The sequence below is a fragment of the Strigops habroptila genome, chromosome 4 (assembly GCF_004027225.2).
Source record: "Strigops habroptila isolate Jane chromosome 4, bStrHab1.2.pri, whole genome shotgun sequence".
Classification (NCBI taxonomy): domain Eukaryota; kingdom Metazoa; phylum Chordata; class Aves; order Psittaciformes; family Psittacidae; genus Strigops; species Strigops habroptila.
Window position 1 is genome coordinate 26466851 of NC_046358.1, and position 22206 is coordinate 26489056.

The 22206-nt window shown below is 35.1% G+C and overlaps 1 protein-coding gene across 8 annotated transcripts in view; it reads left to right on the forward strand.

Annotated features, from left to right (window-relative positions):
• The window catches only part of ATG2B (autophagy related 2B), a 52555-nt gene that overhangs the window by 13561 nt on the left and 16788 nt on the right, over window positions 1-22206 (forward strand). For 6 of the 8 annotated variants that reach the window (XR_003991182.1, XM_030484512.1, XM_030484514.1 and 3 more), the window contains 24 exons: window positions 758-854; window positions 1885-2067; window positions 2739-2893; window positions 3620-3731; window positions 3889-4150; window positions 5021-5171; window positions 5682-5774; window positions 5936-6124; window positions 7500-7773; window positions 8580-8685; window positions 9770-9962; window positions 10120-10262; window positions 11423-11580; window positions 11840-12012; window positions 12317-12467; window positions 13391-13590; window positions 14472-14552; window positions 16313-16419; window positions 16700-16792; window positions 17574-17644; window positions 18657-18733; window positions 18968-19138; window positions 19625-19766; window positions 21595-21797. Coding sequence is in view for 7 of the 8 variants with exons in the window: in XM_030484512.1 (XP_030340372.1) it covers window positions 758-854; window positions 1885-2067; window positions 2739-2893; window positions 3620-3731; window positions 3889-4150; window positions 5021-5171; window positions 5682-5774; window positions 5936-6124; window positions 7500-7773; window positions 8580-8685; window positions 9770-9962; window positions 10120-10262; window positions 11423-11580; window positions 11840-12012; window positions 12317-12467; window positions 13391-13590; window positions 14472-14552; window positions 16313-16419; window positions 16700-16792; window positions 17574-17644; window positions 18657-18733; window positions 18968-19138; window positions 19625-19766; window positions 21595-21797 (3585 nt within the window). In the remaining variant the exon portion in view is untranslated. The remainder of the gene's footprint in view (window positions 1-757; window positions 855-1884; window positions 2068-2738; window positions 2894-3619; window positions 3732-3888; window positions 4151-5020; window positions 5172-5681; window positions 5775-5935; window positions 6125-7499; window positions 7774-8579; window positions 8686-9769; window positions 9963-10119; window positions 10263-11422; window positions 11581-11839; window positions 12013-12316; window positions 12468-13390; window positions 13591-14471; window positions 14553-16312; window positions 16420-16699; window positions 16793-17573; window positions 17645-18656; window positions 18734-18967; window positions 19139-19624; window positions 19767-21594; window positions 21798-22206) is intronic. The other 2 variants (XM_030484515.1, XM_030484513.1) reach the window with 2 other exon arrangements.

Here is a 22206-nt window from a genome sequence, read left to right on the forward strand (position 1 = left end):
GGTGGGTCCATTACAGGGTTGGAACGAGCTCTGCCCAGCACTGGGCAAACCATGACGCTTTAGTGCGAAGGCTGCCTCTGCACGATAGCCTGCTGCCAATACCTTGCCACCTACACCCAATACAATGAATAATAAACAGAAATGGACCAGCATCTGGGAGTACAGGATTGTAGATTTGAAAAATAAAACTGTACAAGCCCTTAAGATAATTTTAACTTGAGCTGCTCTCAAAAGATAAGTGGCTAGCTTTGTTGTATACCATTGCAAACCAATTAGACTTCTATAAACATCCTCCTCTTTAGTACATTAATTTATTCATCTGTATACTAAATAGGAGTCCAGAAGAGCATGTTTACAGTTTTTTAAGGTCTGCTTCAGAGGTGCTGATGTCAGTATTTTGTAATTAATACATAATACTAACTTTATATTGTTGATTACTTCTAGAATTATTTAAGTAAAACAACTAGCAGATTAATGGTATTCTTGAATTTTCCTATTAGGCAATTGTATATTTATTTTAAGCTAATAAATTGTCAGTGACACACCTGCATTTATCCTACCAAGCTACAGATTAGAAGCAATACACTATTAAGTTTCTAGCTGTTGTAAAGAAGATGGAAGATTCTGCTGGAATGGCTGTACCCTTGACAGCATCTAAATCTACTATCAAAATAGTTGACTAAAAAGTTTTAAAGAAAAATTCTTGAAGTGTTCTTGAAAGTGTTTGGTGGTTTTGTTTTTTTTTTTATTTTTTTAGTTGGATGTAGATGGACAAATAGACTCTGTACATCTGTTTCTGTCACCAAGGCAGGTGCATCTTCTGTTGGACATGGTAGCAGCTATTGCTGGGCCAGGTAAGTGGACTTTCTGTAAATGTTACATATATATTACAGTGGACAAAAAATAAACTTTGCAAGATAAACAAGTTTCCTCAGGTCAAAAAATATTAGTGTTGGTAGATGATTATTAATTTCTATTTGATACTAGCAAAATGGTTTGTGGCTCCTCTGGATAGGACTATGATCAACTTATTGACTTCAGTTGCAACTCGTACATGCAGGTAATGAAAATCTAGATAACAAATAAGGCTTGACAAGTGGCCATATAATAGGACAAGAAATGGGGAAGTGGTAAGTGGAGAAAACCAGGAGGCCAAAACAGTTCTGTCTCACGAGTTTGGTTCCTTCTCTGTCCTATGCTTTAGTGACAGGCAAAGAAAACATAGAACAGATAGTAGTTGTGTTCATTTGTCCACATTTGTGAAGTAGTTAAGAGCAGTGTTTCAAATATTGCAGCAGCAGGACAAGGGTGTTTTGATTTGTGTCAGATCCCTGTCCCCTCCCCACTCTTCCCAATGTAACACCACTTATGATGAGAGTAGATAGTATATTTTTGAAAAGATTTGTCATGTTCTGGGTAGATGCTTAATACTCTTATAATGATATTGATATATTTTTTTGTACTGGACTTGTTAATTCTTTTTGTATAACTGGAAAAGGATCACGTATGTGTCATCTTTAAACCTGAAATTTTAATAATTCCTTAATAACCATATCTTTCAGAGATTGTGCTGAGAAGGGAAATAATGCTGATATTATATATGAACACATTTGCATATATGACCTTAAAACATTTTCTTCAGATTTGAAATTAATGAATGCTAGGGAGAGAGTGATCTCTTTTGGACAAGTAAAATCTTCAAAACAACAAAATTCATGTATATCCACATTTGACATGAGAGATAAGTATAGATACACAGATGCATATATATACAGCAACAAAGCTGATTAATTTTAGATTCATTTTTGATTTTTCTTTGGTGCGCTGGTGAGGAAATTACAGTGGGCTTCTGTCCTTGGTTTGTTGTTTGTTTTTTTAATTCAGAGAGCCTAAGCAGGATAGAATTGTCAAATAAAGATAGGAAGAACCGGCCAATGCAACAAGAAGATGAGTATCGGATTCAAATGGAGTTGAAACGTTATTTAAGAAAAGAGTCTTTATCAGCAGGAGCGTCATCTGAACAAAGCTTCTATGAGACAGAGAGTGCCAGAACGCCTTCCAGTCGCGGCAAGTATAAAAGATGATGCAGCATAGCGAATAACTTGTTGTTAAGATTAAATGAATTGACTGTTCATCTTTTAATCTTGCAAACCTAAGTATCAAGAGATCTTTGATGTAGAATAATTGTATGCTTTAATTGTACTATTGAATGAAAAGTTAATACTTACCCTAGGTATCAGGCTAGACTTGATTCAGTATTTCATTAAAACTGTTCAGTAATGTGTATGTTACTGTGTAACACAGTAAATACGTGTGCTGTGTAACATCATTTCAAATGCAAGGTTGAGGAAATTAAATATAGAAAATAGTTGCATTGCCCTCATACTTGTACTTTTATTTGAATAATTTTTTGCTGATTACTTTTAATGTGAAAATACAAACTGATTTGTCAAAAGGCAAGTGTATGAATTTATAGAAATTATGCCAACTTGAATATTAAAATGGAATATTTAACTGTTTTAGTATTTATAATTTTTTTAAATTATTTTTTTAATAATCTCTGTCCATAGATACTACTAGTCGAAGTGTCAAGAGAACTTGAAACTTCTATAAATAATATATTTAGCTGCTTATTCTGTCTAGCAATTAGATTTCTGAACTTCTGAATATGTTTCTGTTAAAAGTAAAGTTATTTTTTTGTATTCGAAAATAACACTACTATCTACGGTTCTTACTAGAAGAAGAAGTTTTCTTCTCAATGGCTGAAATGGACATGTCTCACAGCCTTTCCTCCCTTCCACCTCTTGGAGACCCTCCAACCATGGATCTAGACCTGTCTTTAACCAGTACATATACAACTACACCAGCAGGGTCTCCACTGAGCACTACAGTGGTATAGTATTAACTACCTTTAAATATTTTAGAAATTAACACTTTTGTCTGAAACTGTTGCATAAATATTCTTTACAATATCAAGAACTATTGCAAAATTCTAGGACAACTGACAATGTTTAGGGCTGATAGTAATTCTTTTCTGTTATGGACATTGTATTGGAAAGTTTCTTATCTGTTTGGCTACCAAGAAATGAAATGTACTTGTTTTCGAATGCCTTGAAGTGTATATAGGTTGCTTTATGATTTATTTTCTTTTTAATAACTGCATGTTTGCCACCTGGACTTTCTTTTAGTGTGGACTGCACAGGCAATGACAATTAAAAGTACAAAATTGTTGTATAACATTATTTCTCAAACATCATCAAAATTATGCTGTTAATATTGCCATCTTTCCCAGATCTGTTACATCTCTAATGTTTTGGTTAACGAAAGCCCTGGGGAACAGTTTTGCTTTTTACAGAGAAACAGCAGAATATATAGTCATGGAGAGAGCAACTTCAGCTTTGAAAATGTATGGGTGTAGACAATCATAGAATTAGAAAGCGTAGCCTGAAGTAAAGAATATCTATGTTATTTAGTTGAGCACTAGTATGCCATGAAATGGCATGCTATAGATTGTTTATGCATGTATTTTCTTTTGTGTTCCTTTAACTTATTGTTTACGTTTGATCTAATGTTTAATGTCTGTGTGTCGAGTTTAAGATCATATGTATTTTTCTTTTAGCTTCAACCAACTTGGGGTGATTTTCTTGATCGTAATAAGCAAGAACTACAACCTCCAAGAGGTTCTTCGCTCACAGCCAACATGGTTCACCAGGCTTCCTTAAGAAGGACATGTAAGTAAAAACGTTCTATTGCATTCCGCTCCCTAGATAATTTTGGAAATTAATTGTTATGCAGCAACTTGGTAAAAAGAAGTGAAAATCAAAAGTAAGATGATTTTATAAATGTGTTATTGCTGAAAAATTATGTGAACTTAATTTTGTATTTCAGCTATTCCATCCAGATCTGTTTCTGTGGATGAATCCAGACCTGAGCTTCTTTTTAGACTGGCAGTTGGAACTTTCTCAGTGTCTGTACTTCATATTGACCCTTTACCCCCACCTGAAAGTTCACTGAATCTTAACCCATTGACACCAATGGCTCGCGATTTCTTTACCCGAATAGAAAAGATTGAGCCAGTTAAGTTTTCAACAGAAGATTTTCTGTCCTTCCGAGAAGTATTTGCAGAAGCTTGTTCTCATGATCACCTTAGGTATAACTTCGCTTGTTAATAAATATAATTAACAAAAATATTTTTTAAGTAAATTAGAATAAAGTAAGTTTATTTACATAAGAATTGTGTCACTTAATATTTGAATTGCATTAGAATACTTTGTTAATTTCAAAATAGCCTTGAATTTTGACATCTGTTGTCCAAGACTTTTTTAAATAAAAAACCAAGTACATTAAAATCAACCTACCCCTTTTCAAGAATAGATGAATTAAACTAGGTACAGTTTCTACCAGAGAAACACAGATAGTCAAGAATCATTAAGTAAATTATTTCTTTAGAAATAGCTGTATTTTACAGATTCATATTTATTCAGATATAGGATTTTCTGCTTGAGAGAGCTTAGGGTTTTAGTTGAATCAAAATAGTATATCAGTAGCAATAAAAAGTACATGTAAGCAATATCATAAAGTTAGTCAACAGTCTTTTTTTTCCAGTTTTTACCATCCCAGTACAGTGTATGAAGTGAAATTTTAAGGGTGTATATACAGTTTCTTCCCTTACGCATGTAATTTATACTTTTTGAGGTATTCGACTTTTTCAGTGTTTATATAAGGATGTTAGATTCCCAGCTTTATGTGACTTGCACCTTAGGTTAGATGTCTAAAGTGTTCTTTATGCATATCTCTACACTGACCGTTGTTGAATGTGTAACCTAAGTGAGCTCCATTGTCATTGTTGCTAAAGCTATAATCTGTTTTAATTAGAGTTTTTACTTATTTTTGAAGAAATTATGGCAGTTTTATTAATTCTAAAAAGGATTGTAGTGATCTTTTGCATATTTCAGTCTTAACTTTTCATAATTGTGTTGTTTCATGCTACTTTTCATAAATCATAATTTTAATAATTCAGATTTATAGGTACTGGCATTAAAGTGTCCTATGAACAAAGACAGAGGACTGCCTCTCGAAGTTTTAGTACTGATTTATCCATTGGGAATATGGAATTCCTGGAATGCCTTTTTTCTACTGACTCTCATTCCATTCAGCCTCACTATACAGAGGTATGTAAAAAATACAGGGAGTTCCATAGAAAAGAAATGTTAATTGTGTAAGTGATAATGCTAGATTTTAAAATGGTTGCAATTTTTAGTTTTCTTTTTAAGTATGTTTATGGGTTTAAGATGTAACTTAATTTTGATTGCAAGCTGAAATCGTGAACCAGGCTTCTGTCATACGTGACAGGAATAGTGTTCAAGTAGCCAAAGTCCACTAGTTTACTTCTCTTTTAAATATGCTTAACATAGTTTGGGAATTAGAGTAAATGTTTTCCAAAAAAGAACTGATGGAGTTGAGGAATATGAAGGTTTCTTTTGGTGATGATTATTCTCCCAGCTATTTTAATGGTCAGAGACATCCAATAAGTGCCTGAACAAGTGGTTGGACTGAGGCTTTGTTCACTGACTTGAATGTAGGGTTACTTACTGTCTGTTCTAGGTAAAACGTCATAGATATCTTTTCCTGTGGCAACTCTTTTTTTCCTTAAGTGTTTTTAACTCTGTTTTATTCTGTAGCTGCTGACATTTCATTCTGAAAAAGGAAATGACTCTCATGCTATGCCATGCCTTCAGCTTCATTATAAGCATTCAGATAATAGAGGACCTCAGGTAAGATGGGACCAAGTTTCTGTATAATAATCTTTGTCTAATTTTGTTCATTTTAACAGAAAGATATCTTTCTTGTAAAAGAGTCCTTAGCTCCCAGTTAGTATAATTTATTTCACTATATTGTTTTTAAGGATTTTAGTGCTTTTTCTGTTTTGTTTCAGGGTAGTCAAGGAAGACTCAGTTCTGTTCCACAGAAAGCAGAGTTACAAATAAAGTTGAGTCCAGTGTTTTGTGAGCTGGATATTAGTATTGTAGACAGATTAAATTCGTTGCTTCAACCACAGAAACTAACTACAGTGGAGATGATGGCATCTCACATGTATGCTTCTTACAACAAACACATAAGTCTGGTAAGTTAAAAATGAAATTGATTAATAAACTTGCTGATTTTTTTCAGGAGGAAGGCAGGATGGCACTCTGCCTGAGATTGCTAATTCTGATTGATGGGTGGTGGGGTTTATTTTGTTCGGTTTTAGGTTTTTATGGGTTGTGTGTGGTGGTGGTTGGTTGGTTGGGGTTTTTTGTGGGGTTTTTTGTGTGTGTTCTTGTTTTTGAGGTTTTTTGGTGATGTTGGGTGGGGTTTTTTTTGTTTGGGTGGTTTTTTTTGGTTTTGGGGGGGGTGGGAAGAGGTTCCCTTCTGATACAGAACAGTAGCCATCTGATGTAGATACTCATTTTGGATTCAGTGATTGCATGCTTGATAACAGACCTAAAAGCAGTGGTAGCAGCTTCACAAACTGCGTAAGTTCTCAGCTTCTTGCAGCAAGCAGAATTGGGCAAAAAAGAAGAGTCTTGACTGATTTCTAATCCATCCCATCATGCAACAGTTTATATCAGCTGTTGACAATTCCACTTCTATATTGAAATCTTTAGGTGTCACAGTCAGCCAAGTTGTCTCTGCTGTGACTTACCCGCTTCTGTAGTAGGTAATAGAAAGGATGGGGAACATACACATTGTGTTCTAGTGGCTGAGGACCAGCAGAAGTTGGAGCTTGTTTGTCTTGGTTCAGGTTGTCAGTAGGATTTAAGTGTTATTGTATTTAGCACAATAACATTAAACTGAAGGCTTTTTTTGAAATACATGAGGTAAGGTTAATGCAATTAACTGATTTTCTACACAGCACAAGTATCTTTATGTAATTTTATTGTTGCTTTGATTGATTACAGAAAATTTGAATTCAAATCTGAAAGAATCCTCATTTAAAAAATTCGTAAAACTTCAATAATTTCTATCAGTATGGTTATGTCGTGAAAGTTGGATTATTTTCAACGATGGTCAGCAATAGGCTACACTCAGGAAGGTTTTGAATGACATGTCAGTGATGGCAGCTGAAAGCCATGACTTAGTGAAAGGGGCAAATATGCATGATGATAGTTCCTGGGTTCTCAACAATAACATCTGGGGAAAAAAAAAAAATCCATGAGACATGGTATTCCTAACTGCAGTTGAGTATTGTTTGGTTCTATCACTTGAGATAAAAAACCATTTTTTGAAAGATTGCTAATCTGTGCAAATACGTGATTTCTAACTAAGTAGAATCTTAACAACACCAAGAATAGAATAACCTAAGAGTCATAATAATTGGTCCTGATATCTGTGCTTTGTGTGATATGTGGAAAAAATATTTTTCATTTTTAGATTCTGCATCATCAAAAGCTTTTCCCATAGTCACATTTAGTGCAATGTTCCTAATTTATTTTTTTCCCCCTTTTACTTCTTTTTAGCATAAAGCATTTACTGAAGTTTTTCTGGATGATTCACATACTCCTGCAAACTGTAGAGTTTCAGTTCAAGTGACTGCCCCAGCATTAAATCTGTCTGTTCGATTCCCAATACCCGACCTACGGTCAGATCAGGAAAGAGGACCGTGGTTTAAGAAATCACTTCAGAAGGAGGTTCTCCACCTTGAGTATACAGATGTGGAATTTAAAACTGAGTTTATTGGAGGATCAACTCCAGAACAAGTTAAATTAGAACTTACCTTTAAAGAGCTAACTGGTAAGAATGTTAACATATATATCAAATATTCTTTTTTATTTTTCCAGATACTATGTAGCTGAGCCAAATGTCCTCATATATGCATTAACACAGGAGTGTCTTTCCACCTGAATTTTGGAACAGATATGTTTGCTGCAGTTTAGTGTTGTGTACTAAGTACCAGCACAAAGCAAAATAATACCAGGAGAGGCTAATGTATGTAAGGTGTAGTGCTTGCATTCTAGTTTTTGATATCTATCTAGTATTTCTGCTACTTCCTGTTTATATTGTTATACCACTTTGTTTCAATTTAGGGTATCTCTGGGGTCTATCATGGTGTTAGAAGATTTGTAGGGGGCTACTACAGCTATGCAAATTAGGAGTCTCACGTCTAGTTTAGAAGAGACGTGAAATGTCCTAAATAACTGTTATTTAGAAAACTTTAATACTTTTATGCCTTTAATATCTTTAAAAGTAATAAATCTGTGAGACTCGTTTATATTTGCAACCTTCTCCGGTGATATGTCATTCTGTGTACTTTTCAAGGCTGTGACATAGTGTAGTGATGCTATAAATGTAAATGCAGATATCTATGCATTAGAAGCATCTGGTTTTCTAACTGCTGCTGGCTAGAAGATCATGTGAAATAATTTTTGTTTCTAAAAATTGGTATTTAGTTTTTGGAGGAAAAGGTAATGTTTGCATAAGTGTCATTGTAATAGCATTGACAAGATACCCTGTTGGGCTCTAACCTGAGGCGTGGGCAACCTAAAGCTAGCACTTGTCATTCCTGTGTTAATTTAAAAAAGAATAATTTTTCTTTTCAGGTTCATTCGAAGAAGATAATGCAGAAGCACCAATAAAATTTTTTCAAGTGTCAGGTGGCATAGATGGAGATACAACATCATCATCAGACAATTTTGACTGGCCTCGGTAAAATAATGTTATTTTGTAATGTGGGTTGTTTGGATTTTCATGAAGCACTCTTATTTTTTTATTTTTAATACAGACTGGCTGTTTAGTAAATGCTTTAAAATAATTTGCAAAGAAAGAACATGTAGCTATTGAAAAGAACCCAAGATTTTTTTGGTTTTATATCTTTAAAAGTCTACATTTCTGATAATGCGAGATAGTTTTAATGTATGATGGTTTCTGCATAGACTTGAGTAAATTTCAGTGAAAGTTAAGTTTCAGTGGAAGTTAGAGACTTGAAACTTTCTCCTCCCCTTTTTTTTTTCTCCTGACACTTTACCTTTTCTCCTACTTTTGCATTCAAGACTGAATACTAAACAAACAAAACCTCAGTGGAATTTTGCTTCAAAATGTTAATATAAGCTGATATACAGACATAACGACAATAAGGATAATTATATTGTGACTGAATTATTGGAGCTTAGGTCACATGTAAGGCAATATAATACTTCAGGAGTTACTGAACAGAAGGACCTAACAGCTGCAGCGTGTAATAAGATATTTAAAGGGGCAGTTTTAGATTTGCAGCAGAATCTGCCACACAAGTTTTTTGCCACAAATTTAGTGGCTTTATTATAATGTGTTTGTATGGGCATTTTTTCAGCATGGTTTTCTTTTATAATGGTACAAATACATTTTTCTACAACAATATGTACATGTAATGCACTATGTCATGTAGCAGAGCATTTTTTAGTAACTGTCGATGGTCTTATGATACAAGCATTATTATGGGAGAGTGCTAGGCTTTTCAAAGGTCATGTGATGATCACCTGATGGAGTTGAAAAAAGTAGACACTAACCTTCTCAACGTGATGGTTCTTTTTCCACATCCCTCTGTGCCTATAACTTTGGTGGTTTTTTTAATGGTATCAATTTGTCTAATAAATTACATATTGTCTAACAAAAAAATCCCTGGTCTTTGAGCTATTTAGTCTATTTGTATTTAATGGCTAGCTAGTAGAGCTAGGGGACATGTGACAGTGCATCAGTATAAAAATTCCAAGCATCTCTAATGGCTTATTCTGCATAACTTCTCCAATGTCAGGATTGTATTGAAAATAAACCCTCTGGCTGTGCACTCTATTCTGGAAAGGATAGCAGCTGAGGAGGAAGAAGGTGATAATAACTTTCAAGAGGAAGAAGAAGGAGGGTCTCATTCTTTGAAGGATGTCTGTGATATTAGAAGACCAGAGCCTTCTCCTTTTTCTTCTCGTAGGGTCATGTTTGAAAATGAAGAGGTACTACAAAATTTTGTTATTGCTTTGTGCTTATGGTAGACAAAAATTAATATTCATACTGCTTTATGCACATCTTCTGGCTTCCAGTTTTGGTTTGTTGGTTTGTTTTGGGTTTGTTTTTTTTTTTACTTGAGAGTTTTCTTTTTTCTTCTTTCAGATGGTGATGCCAGGAGATGTAGTTGAAATGACTGAGTTTCAGGATAAAACAATTAGCAATTCTCATTACGTACTGGAACTCATGTTACCAAACATTCACTTAACATTACCAAACAAAAGCTTTTACGAAAAACTTTACAATAGGCAAGTATACTTGTTTTGCTTGGTTATCGTGACCTGTACTTTTAGATCTGTATTCATTTTTGATAAAAGCAACTGAATGAGCAGCTGTAGCAGGAATTCACTTGTATAGTTTTCTGAGAACGTTAAAGGCTATATAAATATTCTTCTAAGCTGACATCAGAGATGCTACTGACATATATCTGATCAGTGCCACAGTAGCCATCTGCTAAAAAGTGTTTGGCAGATTTTATGAGCAAAGAGTAAAGTTAAATAGTCTTTTACTTTCAGTGAATACTTTGTTCAGATCTCTGTGCTCAGTGTTTCATTTTGCTCTAATCTTTCTGAAGTCTCCTCTATAAATAGATCACTGTACCTTTTTTTTTTTTTTTTTTTTTGGTAAAGTTACATTCAGTTTTATTCTTTCCTTTTTATTCAGTGATTTTACCATCTAAAAATTAAGAGTTCACAAGGCAGGCAGTGGAAAACCTCCTAATTACTCAGTTTATAAGCCTTATAAAGGCTTATGAAAATGTAGAGAAAGTGGACACAACTTAGAGATTGGCATTTATCATTTATTTCTATTGGTTTTCTGTCTGAAAATAAAGAAATACGACTAGATTAAATAAACTGAAAATAGGTATTATGCTTGTCATAAGCTACATGGAGAGATGCTGATCAATTTTAGCCTCTGGTAGGCATTACTTTACTTCCAAAGCATTTTTTCACTTCCAAAGTGGCAAAGCTGAACCTTTCATTGAATATTCTCTTGGCGTACTCATGTACTGAATGTCACATGTGTCTGCAACCCTGACAGACACAAAGTCACTTGGAAGCAAAAGAACTGTTTCATGCAACTTGGTTGAAAATTGATGTGATAAAATAGGGTTTTGTCACCCCTCCTTCAACCTACTGAGTTAATATACACCTACCAGTAGAGGCTTTTGTATCACTGTCAAATGGTAGACTTTGATACGTGCGTACCATAAATACAGAAAAAAAGCTACTTTTTAGCTTTTACTCATTAACACATTATTCTTTCTAATGCTCTTGAGCTTTTTTCTTGTTTATAAAATCTGATATCTGTTACATGAAGTCTGCAAATGAAATATTGCTTGACTATCCTTATATTAAGTGGGAATGTAGTCATATATTTTGTATAACGATAATGTATTTCTTCCTAGGATCAGCAATGATTTATTGTTGTGGGAACCCACAGCTCCATCTCCTGTAGAAACATTTGAAAACCTTTCTTATGGTGTTGGACTATCTGTGGCCAGCCAGCTCATCAACACTTTCAGTAAAGACAGCTTTAGTCAATTTAAAGCTGCAGTTCATTATGGTAATACACTTAATAAATTATGTAGAACTATAGTGATCCAAAAGCATAATTGTCTGAAGTGATGAAGCTGATAGTGGAAAGAATTTGTAAACTTAGATGAAAGGATTTACTTAAACCAAGAAGAAAAAAGCCATAAGATTATTGTATAATCAAGTAAAATAAGTGAAATTGAATCATATTACTGGTGGAAAAACAATGAGTTATTGGTATAATATGTGTACTAGCTAGAGAGTTAGTTGTTTTTCATTTTATCTATTAGATGATGAGAGTGGATCTGAGGAAGAAACACTACAGTATTATTCCACTGTTGATCCAAACTATCGTTCACGCAGAAGGAAAAAGCTTGACTCTCAGAATAAGAACTCACAAAGCTTTCTGTCTGTTCTGCTAAATGTGACACATGGATTAGTGTCCATATTCACAGATGTAAAGGTGAGACATTGGGGCTGAAAAAGCTGGTCTGTTGTTCTGATCATGGGATCCCCTTCATGTTGTATGTACTATTTTTGGAAGGAACAAGTGTTTATAACAGTAATTCTGTAGTATTTATCTTTTTGTACTATAGACAATAATGCAATACAATATTTTAGCAATTGTGTTTACTTTGCTTTACATAAGAATAACTAAAATGCAAGCAGGATAATACATATTGGTAGCAAATGTTATGTTAGTGTAGACTATCTAACTACAGCAAACTCAGGAAGCAGTTGTTTTATCATTTCTGTTCTTCCTTCAGCAGGATGATGGCAATACACTGGAAGGAAAATATGGTGAATTCTGGTTGGAGTTCAACAGTGGTTCACTTTTCAGCGTGACTAAATATGAAGGCTTTGAGGACAGACACTATGTTTGTCTCCATTCTAGTAGCCTCAATTTATATCATCAAGGTAGGGGTGGGATTGAGGTGGCTTTGGGACTAGATTTGTAATGAGATGAGCTTCAAGTTTTTTAGGAGAAATGCTGTGGGTTTTGGTTTGGTGGCGTTTTTTTGTTTGGTGTGGGTTTTTTTTTTTTTTTTTTCTCTCTCCTCCCCCTGATAGTGTATCATTTGGCACCATAGATTTAGTTCATGACTAATGCTCCTAAATGCTACAGTAATACAACTTCATGATAACTGTATTTACTTAGTTACAGTTTAGCGCAGATTCTCCTTGGCAACTGTTGGTCTTTAAAGGTACTGTGGTCCTCTGGCACATTAGCTGTACAGTCTGTTCTTTATTATGAAAGTACACACCTCCTACGTGTTACTGGTTTCTCAGTTTTAAAAAGGTACAGGTTACCAGTGGCTACTGTATCTTGTCCTGAGTACCTAATTGTAGTTAGCAGGTGAAGATTTTTAAGTTGACTGTGTAGTTTGTATGGCTGGTAACCCCCATGTAGTTAAACCTATAGACTTCCCCCTCAAATGTCTCTGAATGAGTGGTAGTCAAGTTAAAAGTATTTTTCAGTGTAAGGCTTAATTATTGTGTGTTTAGAAGTTAAGCTGGCACCATAAAATGAGAAGGAGAGACATATTCCTATCTCTCCATGTAACCCATAGGAGATTTCTGTCCTATATTTCAACTTTGTCATTTTGTTGGGCAAATAAAAAAAGCCCTATAGGCACATTGAAGATTTTAGCTACAACCATGGTTTTAAATATTATATCACCTGTAACCTTCCCTTCAAAATTTTTGGTTGTCAGTGTGCGTGACTAACTTTGATAATTAAAATAATTTTAAAGGTGTTAAGCATAAAAAAGATTTTCCTTACCTTTTCATCAGTAACTGCTTTGAAGCACAAGGTAACTAATTCTAAAATCTCTTTGCAGGTACGGTAGATGGGGTTGTCCCCTCCTCTGAAGTACGACTGCCTAGCACAATACGTCCCCATTGGTTAGAACCTACTATTTGTTTTTCTGAAGAAGATGGCCTTAGTAGGACTACTTCAGATGGTGTAGGAGTGGAATGTCCAAGTATGCTGACTGTTGCAGTCAAAATCCAATCAGATAAAATAGAGAGCAATACAAAGGTTTGTGTTTTTAAATTTGTGCTTTTATAAATTATCTCAGTTTATATGAAAACGTCTAGATGTGGGTTACAAGGGTTATAGATGAAGAAACCATGTAATTATGAGCAAGTCATACTCAAACAATAATTTTCTGTTAGAATCTTTTGGGTGGATTGTAAAATTTAAGTATCAGCATAATTTATTAGTTCTTCCAATGCTTCACTTTGCTGCTCACACTTTATTTTTTTTTTTTACCAAATGCATTTCTTGGCCAGTTGAGGTTTGTTTTTTCTTTGGTTGAGTTTTAATCTGGTGCCAAGAAAAGTTGAGCTGTTAAAAGCTTTCTGCTCAGCTTACTAGCAGTGTCATCTAATAGACAGCCTTTGCTTACTGATTTTGGAGTGGCACTGGTAAATGAGTGGTATGTTGGGCTTTGACAGTAGCTTCATTAGCATGGCTAAATGATGACCTTCTATCTGGAGCAGTGGTGACAAACAGGTTGGTAGAGTGATCTAGAGAAGAAGGAATCTGCAGACCAGCATAGTGTCATGGGGGCTCTGTTGGCTCGGATTTGATCAGTGTAAGAAAGAACTACATTGGGTTGATACTCCTGGTAATTCTTGGTGAATCGCAAAATGAATAAGCAGGGAACCTTCCTTCCTATCACCACCACAAAATTGTCATTTCTAAACGATCCTGTTGCAAAAAGTATTACACTATATTAGTTAGGGTTTCTGTATAAGGAATCAGGTTTTTTGAATGTTTAATGCTGTCGCAGTCCTTTCTTCTTTTCTAGACACTTGGAGAGTGTGGGAGCAGTAGGATGACTGCGTGTCATAATCTAGATGTCAAATAGTTACATCTATTTCATGTAAATTAAGTTGTGCAACTTTCTTGTGCAGGAATTTCTAGTTGCTGTTGGACTAAGAGGAGCCACCCTTCAGCACAGAGTACTGCCTTCAGGTTTAAGCTGGCATGAACAGGTCAGGTTGCTACAGTTTTCTTGACTACATCTTCAGTTTCGGTCTCACTGCTTTAACAGATGCTTTAAGTATCAAACTAAACCTTGATGGAAAATCTTTGTGTTAGGCTATGTCTTTTATCTTACTCTGCTCTTAGAAGTGTTATTTTCCTTCTTGTCTCTCTTTGAGGCCATTTAGCAGTCTGTAGTCTTGCTCTTGAATTCTTACTTGTGTATTCATTTGCTACAGTTCCTCTCATCATCTGGAATCTCTGTCCTCAACATGTCAGGAAAGTTCTGAGTTTTTTTCGAGGTCTTTTTTGTTGTTGTTTGTTTGTTGTTTTTTATTTGGGGTTTTGTTTGTTTGGTTGGGGTTTTTTTATGTTTTGGGTTTGTTTTGTTTTGGTGGTTTGGTTTTGGTTTTTTTTCTTAAAGTCAGATGGAAAATCTCAGTAGTCCATTGTTACCCGAGCACTTAGATAATCCTTGATGTAAAAAAACACTCTCAAAAAAACCAAGCACGCTACTTGCAGCACTGAAAACATTTCTGTATTTTTCCCTTCTGCTCACCTAATTCCTCAAGTGCTGTTTCTTCCTTGTCTGTCTCTTGTTTTACATTGTTTGAATAGTAGTAATGGAGAAGAAGACTTTGGGGAAGTAGTGAGGAGTGGTTTACACAAGTGCTTGTAATGCAGACCTCTGAATTAGAATGGTTGTACTGGTACATCTGGATGCGAAGGTATAGCATAGCAGACATGGCTAGGGAGCTAGTAGTACAGTAGCAGTATAGTTTCATGTACTTAGAGCATACTGGATTACAAATAGTAAACCTCAACATTCAAGCCTATCCTGTTTATCCTCCTGTACGTTATGGTATGCTTATTTTTACATGTGCTTTTATTGTGCAACTACATGGAGCTGAACTTAGTGCTTTGGGCTCTGCTATGTCATCACTTTCTTCTCAGCATGGTATTCATGTGTGTTCACATAGCCTGCTTTATACAGTGTTGCTTATTTTCTGTGTGAATTTTTGCTCAATTAACATTACCTGAAATGCACTTGGGAATCTCTTTTGGAGAGGGAGGGGGCAAAATTGGCCAAAGAGATAGATAGAGGAAATGATTAAAAGGCTAGCAGTATTGATATGCCCCAGGCTTGAAATAATGTAGTGTAACAGATTTGAGAGAGAGCTGTGACAGATCTTAAAGAGCATAGGAGTTTATTTTATGCAGTAGTACATGAAAAAGAACTGTATACAATGCATGTGTACATATTTCTGATTCTGAGCATATTTCCCACACACCCTTCTCCCCCTCCGCGTCCCCAGAGAAAAAGAAAGATAACTTGAGGGTAACTTTAACAATGTACACTATTACAAGAAAAGTTGGCTTTTCAGATAAACAGAACATACTGAATACTAATGTTGTAATAAGAACTGCAAAGTAAGATGAATGAGACTGTATTTGGGCAATGCTTTAAAAATTGATTGTGAGGCATTGTACAAAGAGCCACTTAGGCATCTGTGGGTTGGTCTTTTCCATACCTTTTGAGGCTGTAGTTTGGATGTTGTATATTTTGCGCTGTTTACATTCCATGCTTTTCTTTATTCAGATACTGGGTAAGCATCTTTAAATATCAGAGATTACTCATTCCCTTTTCCTTCTACTAATCAAATATTTTATTGTCATACCTGTTGCAGATTTTCTTTCTTTCTAGGGTATAATCATTTAGTAATTTAACAGATACTGAAGTGTTATAATATTATGTTTTGTAATTTTTTAGATTTTGTATTTTTTGAATATTTCTGATGAGCCTGTTCTGGGATATAATCCTCCAGCTACAATTACAACTTTTCACGTACATCTGTGGAGTTGTGCTCTTGATTACAGGTAAATAAAATGCAAGCGTATGCCACTCAGTGGCACTGCAGCTATATGTTTATTCTTTAGGAACAGTCAAGTTTGCATATTGTAAATAATATGTATTTAAGCTTGTTTGGAAAAAGTCCTTAAGAGAATTTAAAAGTACTTAAAATGTAAGCAATTTAAAGTACGATATACATTTGCATAGGCCTGGGAAGATCTAGTTAGGTAGCCTACAAGGCTTTGATTGCACTTCTAAATAAGTACAGAGTATTAATTCTTTTTCTCTTTTGCTGTTTGTTATTAGGCCATTGTTTTTGCCAGTCAGATCTCTGCTTACTGTTGAAACTTTCAGCATTTCCAGCAGTGTTGCAGTAGATAAATCCTCTTCTACTCTCAGGTATAACTTAAGTGATTGTGAAACATGGAAGCTCTGGTAAAACTTGTAATACCTGTAATGCTTTTTTAACCCAGGAAGCATTTGTGTTGCATAAATGATCACACTGGTTTGCATCCTTTGAAATATATTACGTAGTTTATTAGGTTAATTTTAGTATTATATTTTTTTAAGTTGGATTGCTTTCTTTAAGAGCTAGCAATTCTGCATTTTTTCATAGGGTTGAAAGATGTTCTGAAATGAAATTGTGCCTATTTTGTTAAATAGTGGCACCTTATGATTTCTTGAAGATTTGTTATTTGGAGACTGTATTAATTAAGGAAATAGTGATTACTGAACATATCTAACTTTTTAATAATTTTTCTTGTGACTTTAGTTGAATATTCAGTCTCTTAAATCTGTTCTGATGTGAAACATCTAAGTTGCTTGTTACTATTGGTAAAACCTTATAAATCACCTTTGAAAACAAATGTGTCTGTTATTAAAAAGAAATAAAGGCAAAAAGGAAATAAGTGTTAATTACGTATGCTAAAAGCATTACTTTTTATTCTAGGAGGGATCAAATACATGAATTGAAATGCAAATAAAATATAACTAGCGTTGGCAAAAATACGTTGAAGTGGTTAGTTACCAAGGGATTTGGAAATTATGAAAGGTTTAATTGAAGAGTTGCATTTAAGATATGCTAGATGTGTTAAAATTTTTTCTATACTAATTTATTTTGTCTGGTGAATTGCATGTAATTTCTCTAGCATGTTTGTTTAATCTTTTTTTTATCTTTTAGGATAATTTTAGATGAAGCTGCTTTGCATTTGTCTGATAAGTGCAACACTGTTATGGTGAACCTTCACAGAGGTAAGTATGTTTTAGATGTGACTAATGAATTGCAGAGCTTAAAGAAACAAATATCAAAATTACAGGCATATTCATCATTCATAAAGATAATTGAAGAAGAAGTCTGAGGAGACAAGGAGCAGCAAGTTGAATATGAATGAATAATGCAGTGTTGATGAAAATCTGGATACTCTAGTTTGAATTTGTGGATGCAGAAGTATGTCAGGGAACAGCAACTTGCAAGTCTTTCATTTCCTTATTGCAGTTCCATAATGGGCATTTGAGAAAAAGCATATTTTTAAAAATCTGCAGTTGGCACCGTAAGAAATGTTCAGAGAAAAGAGATCTCATTTTATGAGCTAGCTGTTCTAAATAGTTGAAAGGCATTATATGGCACAGAGTTCTAGGTTCTGAAAAGAATTATACCAACTGATTTGCTCTCATATAGTTACAGCCTTTAAGGACTGAGGAACTTGAATCAATATTTAACAAACGAATTGGAGAAATAATGAAATCCTGTGCCCACAAATATGTGTATTTAGCTGAAGTAAGAGATCTCTAGCAAAGGACAAAGTAAAGATATGCTTGTTTTCTTATAACAAGAAAGAGGGGAATAATTTATTCATGGTACTGAAAGATTAGTACAATGTGAAAATGTCTTCTCTCACCTCAACTAAAAAACTGCTGGGATGCTTAGTCACTGAAGTTCTGTGTGCCTCTTTCTCTAACTCACACAGATGGGATGAGGATAAATATATTAAAAGATTACACTGCAGACAGATGGTGGCAGTGGGAGTGATATATTGGATTGAAAAGGTTTGAGTAGCTGAAACTTGAACTCTGAGAGTAATCCTCATGAAAGAAGGAAATTGGAGATGGAAAAGGTTTTGGTAAAAAAGATCCCTTGTCATGTTCATGCTATTTCTAATGCTTTAATAACCAAAAATACATCATATGGATCATGTTTGTTATTAAGGTTTTTTATGTGTGGTGTTTTTTTTTTTTTTTTTTTTAATAACTCATTGTCTTTCAGATTATGTTCGTGTTATGGATATGGGGTTGCTAGAACTAACCATTACAGCAGTAAAATCTGATTCTGATGGGGAAAGAGTAAGTATTTAATCACAAATAAAATTAAATGTAAAATTTCCATGACAGATTGTGATTTGAAAATTGCTGTATTATACTTAGAATCAAGGAAGGTTTTCAGTTTACTTGTACTATTTCTTTTAAGTTCTTTCTGACTAGTTAAGTAATTTAAAACCAACTGTGTATTGATGCTGTTTTTATGGAACCTTATGTTGATCTGAAGTGTATTCTGAGCTTTTTATTTTTGTTATCTAGACTAAACCACGATTTGAGCTGCACTGTTCCAGTGATGTGATCCATATTCGTACCTGCTCCGATTCATGTGCTGCGCTAATGAATCTAATACAATATATTGCAAGTTACGGTGATTTACATCCACCTGCTAAGACAGAGATTAAACGTGGAGTTAGCAAGCCAAAAATGAAGGTATAAAATGGCAAAATAATATCAACTTATCGTGATGTTTCCTTGGTAATCTGTTTTAATTTTGATGGCCCTAGTCTATTTCTGAAGAATATAAGATTTCTTGTAAAGAAATTAACAGATTTATCTAGCTTAAAATATATTTGAGAGTAAAATGGTGACACTTTTTTCTACTTTGGTCACTACTTAATATTTTTAAATATTTTGTGCTGTTTCCCTATTGCACTTTATTCTTATCTAAAGGAGGAAATTCCAGGACATATATGAACTGTCCAAGTGCTCTGATGGTATGAATACCGTGAACCATAATGTTCTAACCTACTTTATGAATCATCTAGCTTGAAGTTTCAGCTCACTTGATTATTTCTAAAGTTAAGGTGTTGCTTCTTACAGTTTTAGGTGTGTATCAAGCCATTCTAGCAAAATCTTGTTCAGAACAATGTTGCAGTTGTCTTTAAGATGTAACTATGTATAGTGCTGCTCTTACAGGTAGAGACCTTTAGCCAACCATCTACCCATGGACCAGGCCTTGCTGAATCAGAGCAACAGATTTTACGGGATTTAATGAGTGATGCAATGGAGGAAATTGAGACTCAACAGACTGCCTCTGCCATGAAGCCAGAGCCTAATGGTAGGAATCCTCTGGAGGCAAAAGTACATACGAAGTACAGCGTTTTTGGAAGGAAAGACGTATTGAAAGTTTTCGTAGAGCAGAGTCATGGAATGGTTTGGGTTGGAAAGGACCTTAAGATCATCTAGTTCCAACCCTCCTGTCATGGGCAGGGAAGCTTCACACTAGACCGTGTCACCCCAGGCTCTGTCCAGCCTGGCCTTGAACATTGCTAGGAATGGACCATTTACTACTTCTTTGGGCAAGCTGTTCCAGAGCCTCACTAGCCTCACAGTAAAGAACTTTTTCCTTATATCTAACCAGAACTTCCCCTGTTTTAAGTTTAAACCCATTACCCCTTGTAATTATTACTTGTCCTATCACTACAGTCCTTGATGAAATGTCCCTCTCTGGCATCCTAGTAGGCCCCCTTCAGATACTGGAAGGCTGCTATGAGGTCTCCACGCAGCCTTCTCTTCTCCAGGCTGAACAGCCCCAACTTCCTCAGCTTGTCTTCATATGGGAGGTGCTTGAGCCCCCTTATCATCCTTGTGGCCCTCCTCTGGGCTTGCTCCAACAGCTCCATGTCCTTATGCTGAGGGCACCAGAACTGCACATAGTACTCTAAGTGGGGTCTCATGAGAGCAGAGTAGAGGGGCAGGACCACCTCCTTTCGCCTGCTGGTAATGCTTCTTTTGGGTTCTTTCTGGGTTGCGAACACACACTGCCAGCTCATGTTCAGTTTCTTATTGACCATTTTGCTGCAAAAAGAATGGGAGCATAACTTTGATGTCTGAAGTCTTCAAACTATCAGATTCTTGCTTTTAATAAAAAAATGTAATAAAAAAAGTTTATTAACAAAATAGCAAAACAATTTTAAGATTTTAGTCAAATACACATTACTGAGATAGCAAAAACAGCAAGGAAGGAATCTGACTGTGGGACTCTGTCAGGACCCTATATTCTCTAGGAGTAAAAGTTAGTATGGGCGTCAGTTTATATGGCATACTGCAGTGTGGAGGAGTTGAACGTCTATTCTGTGTATGAAGGCAGTCCAGGAGCATGGTACAGTTCTGAGTCACACAACTTCTGAGGAAATCTTTCGGTTAGCAGATAGAACAAGATAATTGTTTTTATCATATGGTTAGAGTTAAATCCAGGTCTAAATTGGCTACGGGTTTTGTACTGCAAATAGAGAATGTCACTATTTCCATGGTGTCTGGTCCTCTTTCTGGTGGTAGAAAATGAGCAGTCAGTGTGGTACTGAAAGTTATTGATGCTGTGGTCTTACTACCAGAATGAGAAACTTGGACACAAAATTTTGTTGTTGTTTTTTTGTTTGCTTGCATCTGTGGGTTCTTTTTCAAATTGTTTTTCTGTATTTTCTTAGTTCATTTCTACCGTTAACTGGTGATTAAGTTAAAGGAAGAAGTTCTTTACTGTGAGGGTGGTGAGGCACTGGAATGCGTTGCCCAAGGAAGTTGTGAATGCTCCATCCCTGGCAGTGTTCAAGGCCAGGTTGGACAGAGCCTTGGGTGACATGGTTTAGTGTGAGGTGTCCCTGCCCATGGCAGGGGGCTTGGAACTAGATGATGTTAAGGTCCTTTCCAACCCTTACTATTCCATGATTCTGTGATTCAAACTGTAATCACTTCGAATTGTAGAGTAGATTATTTTTTTAAATTGTTTTTTATTTATAGTTGAATTGATTCAAGGTGCAATAAGTAACTTGATGTAGTTGAAGTCAAATATTTTAGTTAACTGTTAGGTTATTTTGTTTCTATTTTCATATTTTGTAAAGATTTTTCTACTGAAGTGTGTTTTTTCTCCACCCTCCTTCAATTCCCAGGAATTTTGGATGACAGATCTCAAACTCAGGAGCCATCTTGCTCAGATCTCTTCTTGTTTCCAGATGAAAGTGGAAATATCTCACAAGAGCCAAGTCCCACTTACGATTCATTCACTCATCACCTGATAAATGAGGCCATGGGAGATGTTCCCACAGAAAGTGATGATTTCTGCATTCTTTTTGCACCGAAAGTTGCTGTTGCTGTAAGAATCTTTGAGAATTACTATAAAATATATATGGTTAAGATAAATTACAGAAAAGCCTACGTAAGACCTGGGCAAATTAGACTTCATAGCTTTTTACAATTGCTTTGTGATAATCTTATCAGTGGGCAGAGTAGCAGAAAAATAATCTTTGTTTTCAAGGACTTCATGCATCATTACTGTGAGGAATGAATGCAAGTATTTTCAAACAGATATGATTTTTCCTTATCTCAGCAGTAGGTAATTGTTGTCTGATCTGAATATTACTTTAAACTATATTGGCAATTTGCCTACATTTTTAGGCATGTTTTATCATTGCCAATTTGACTTACAGTGATGGCATAGTTAAAAAAAAAATTTTCAGCAAAACACAGTATTTATCAAAATACCAGCTTTGCACATCTGCTAT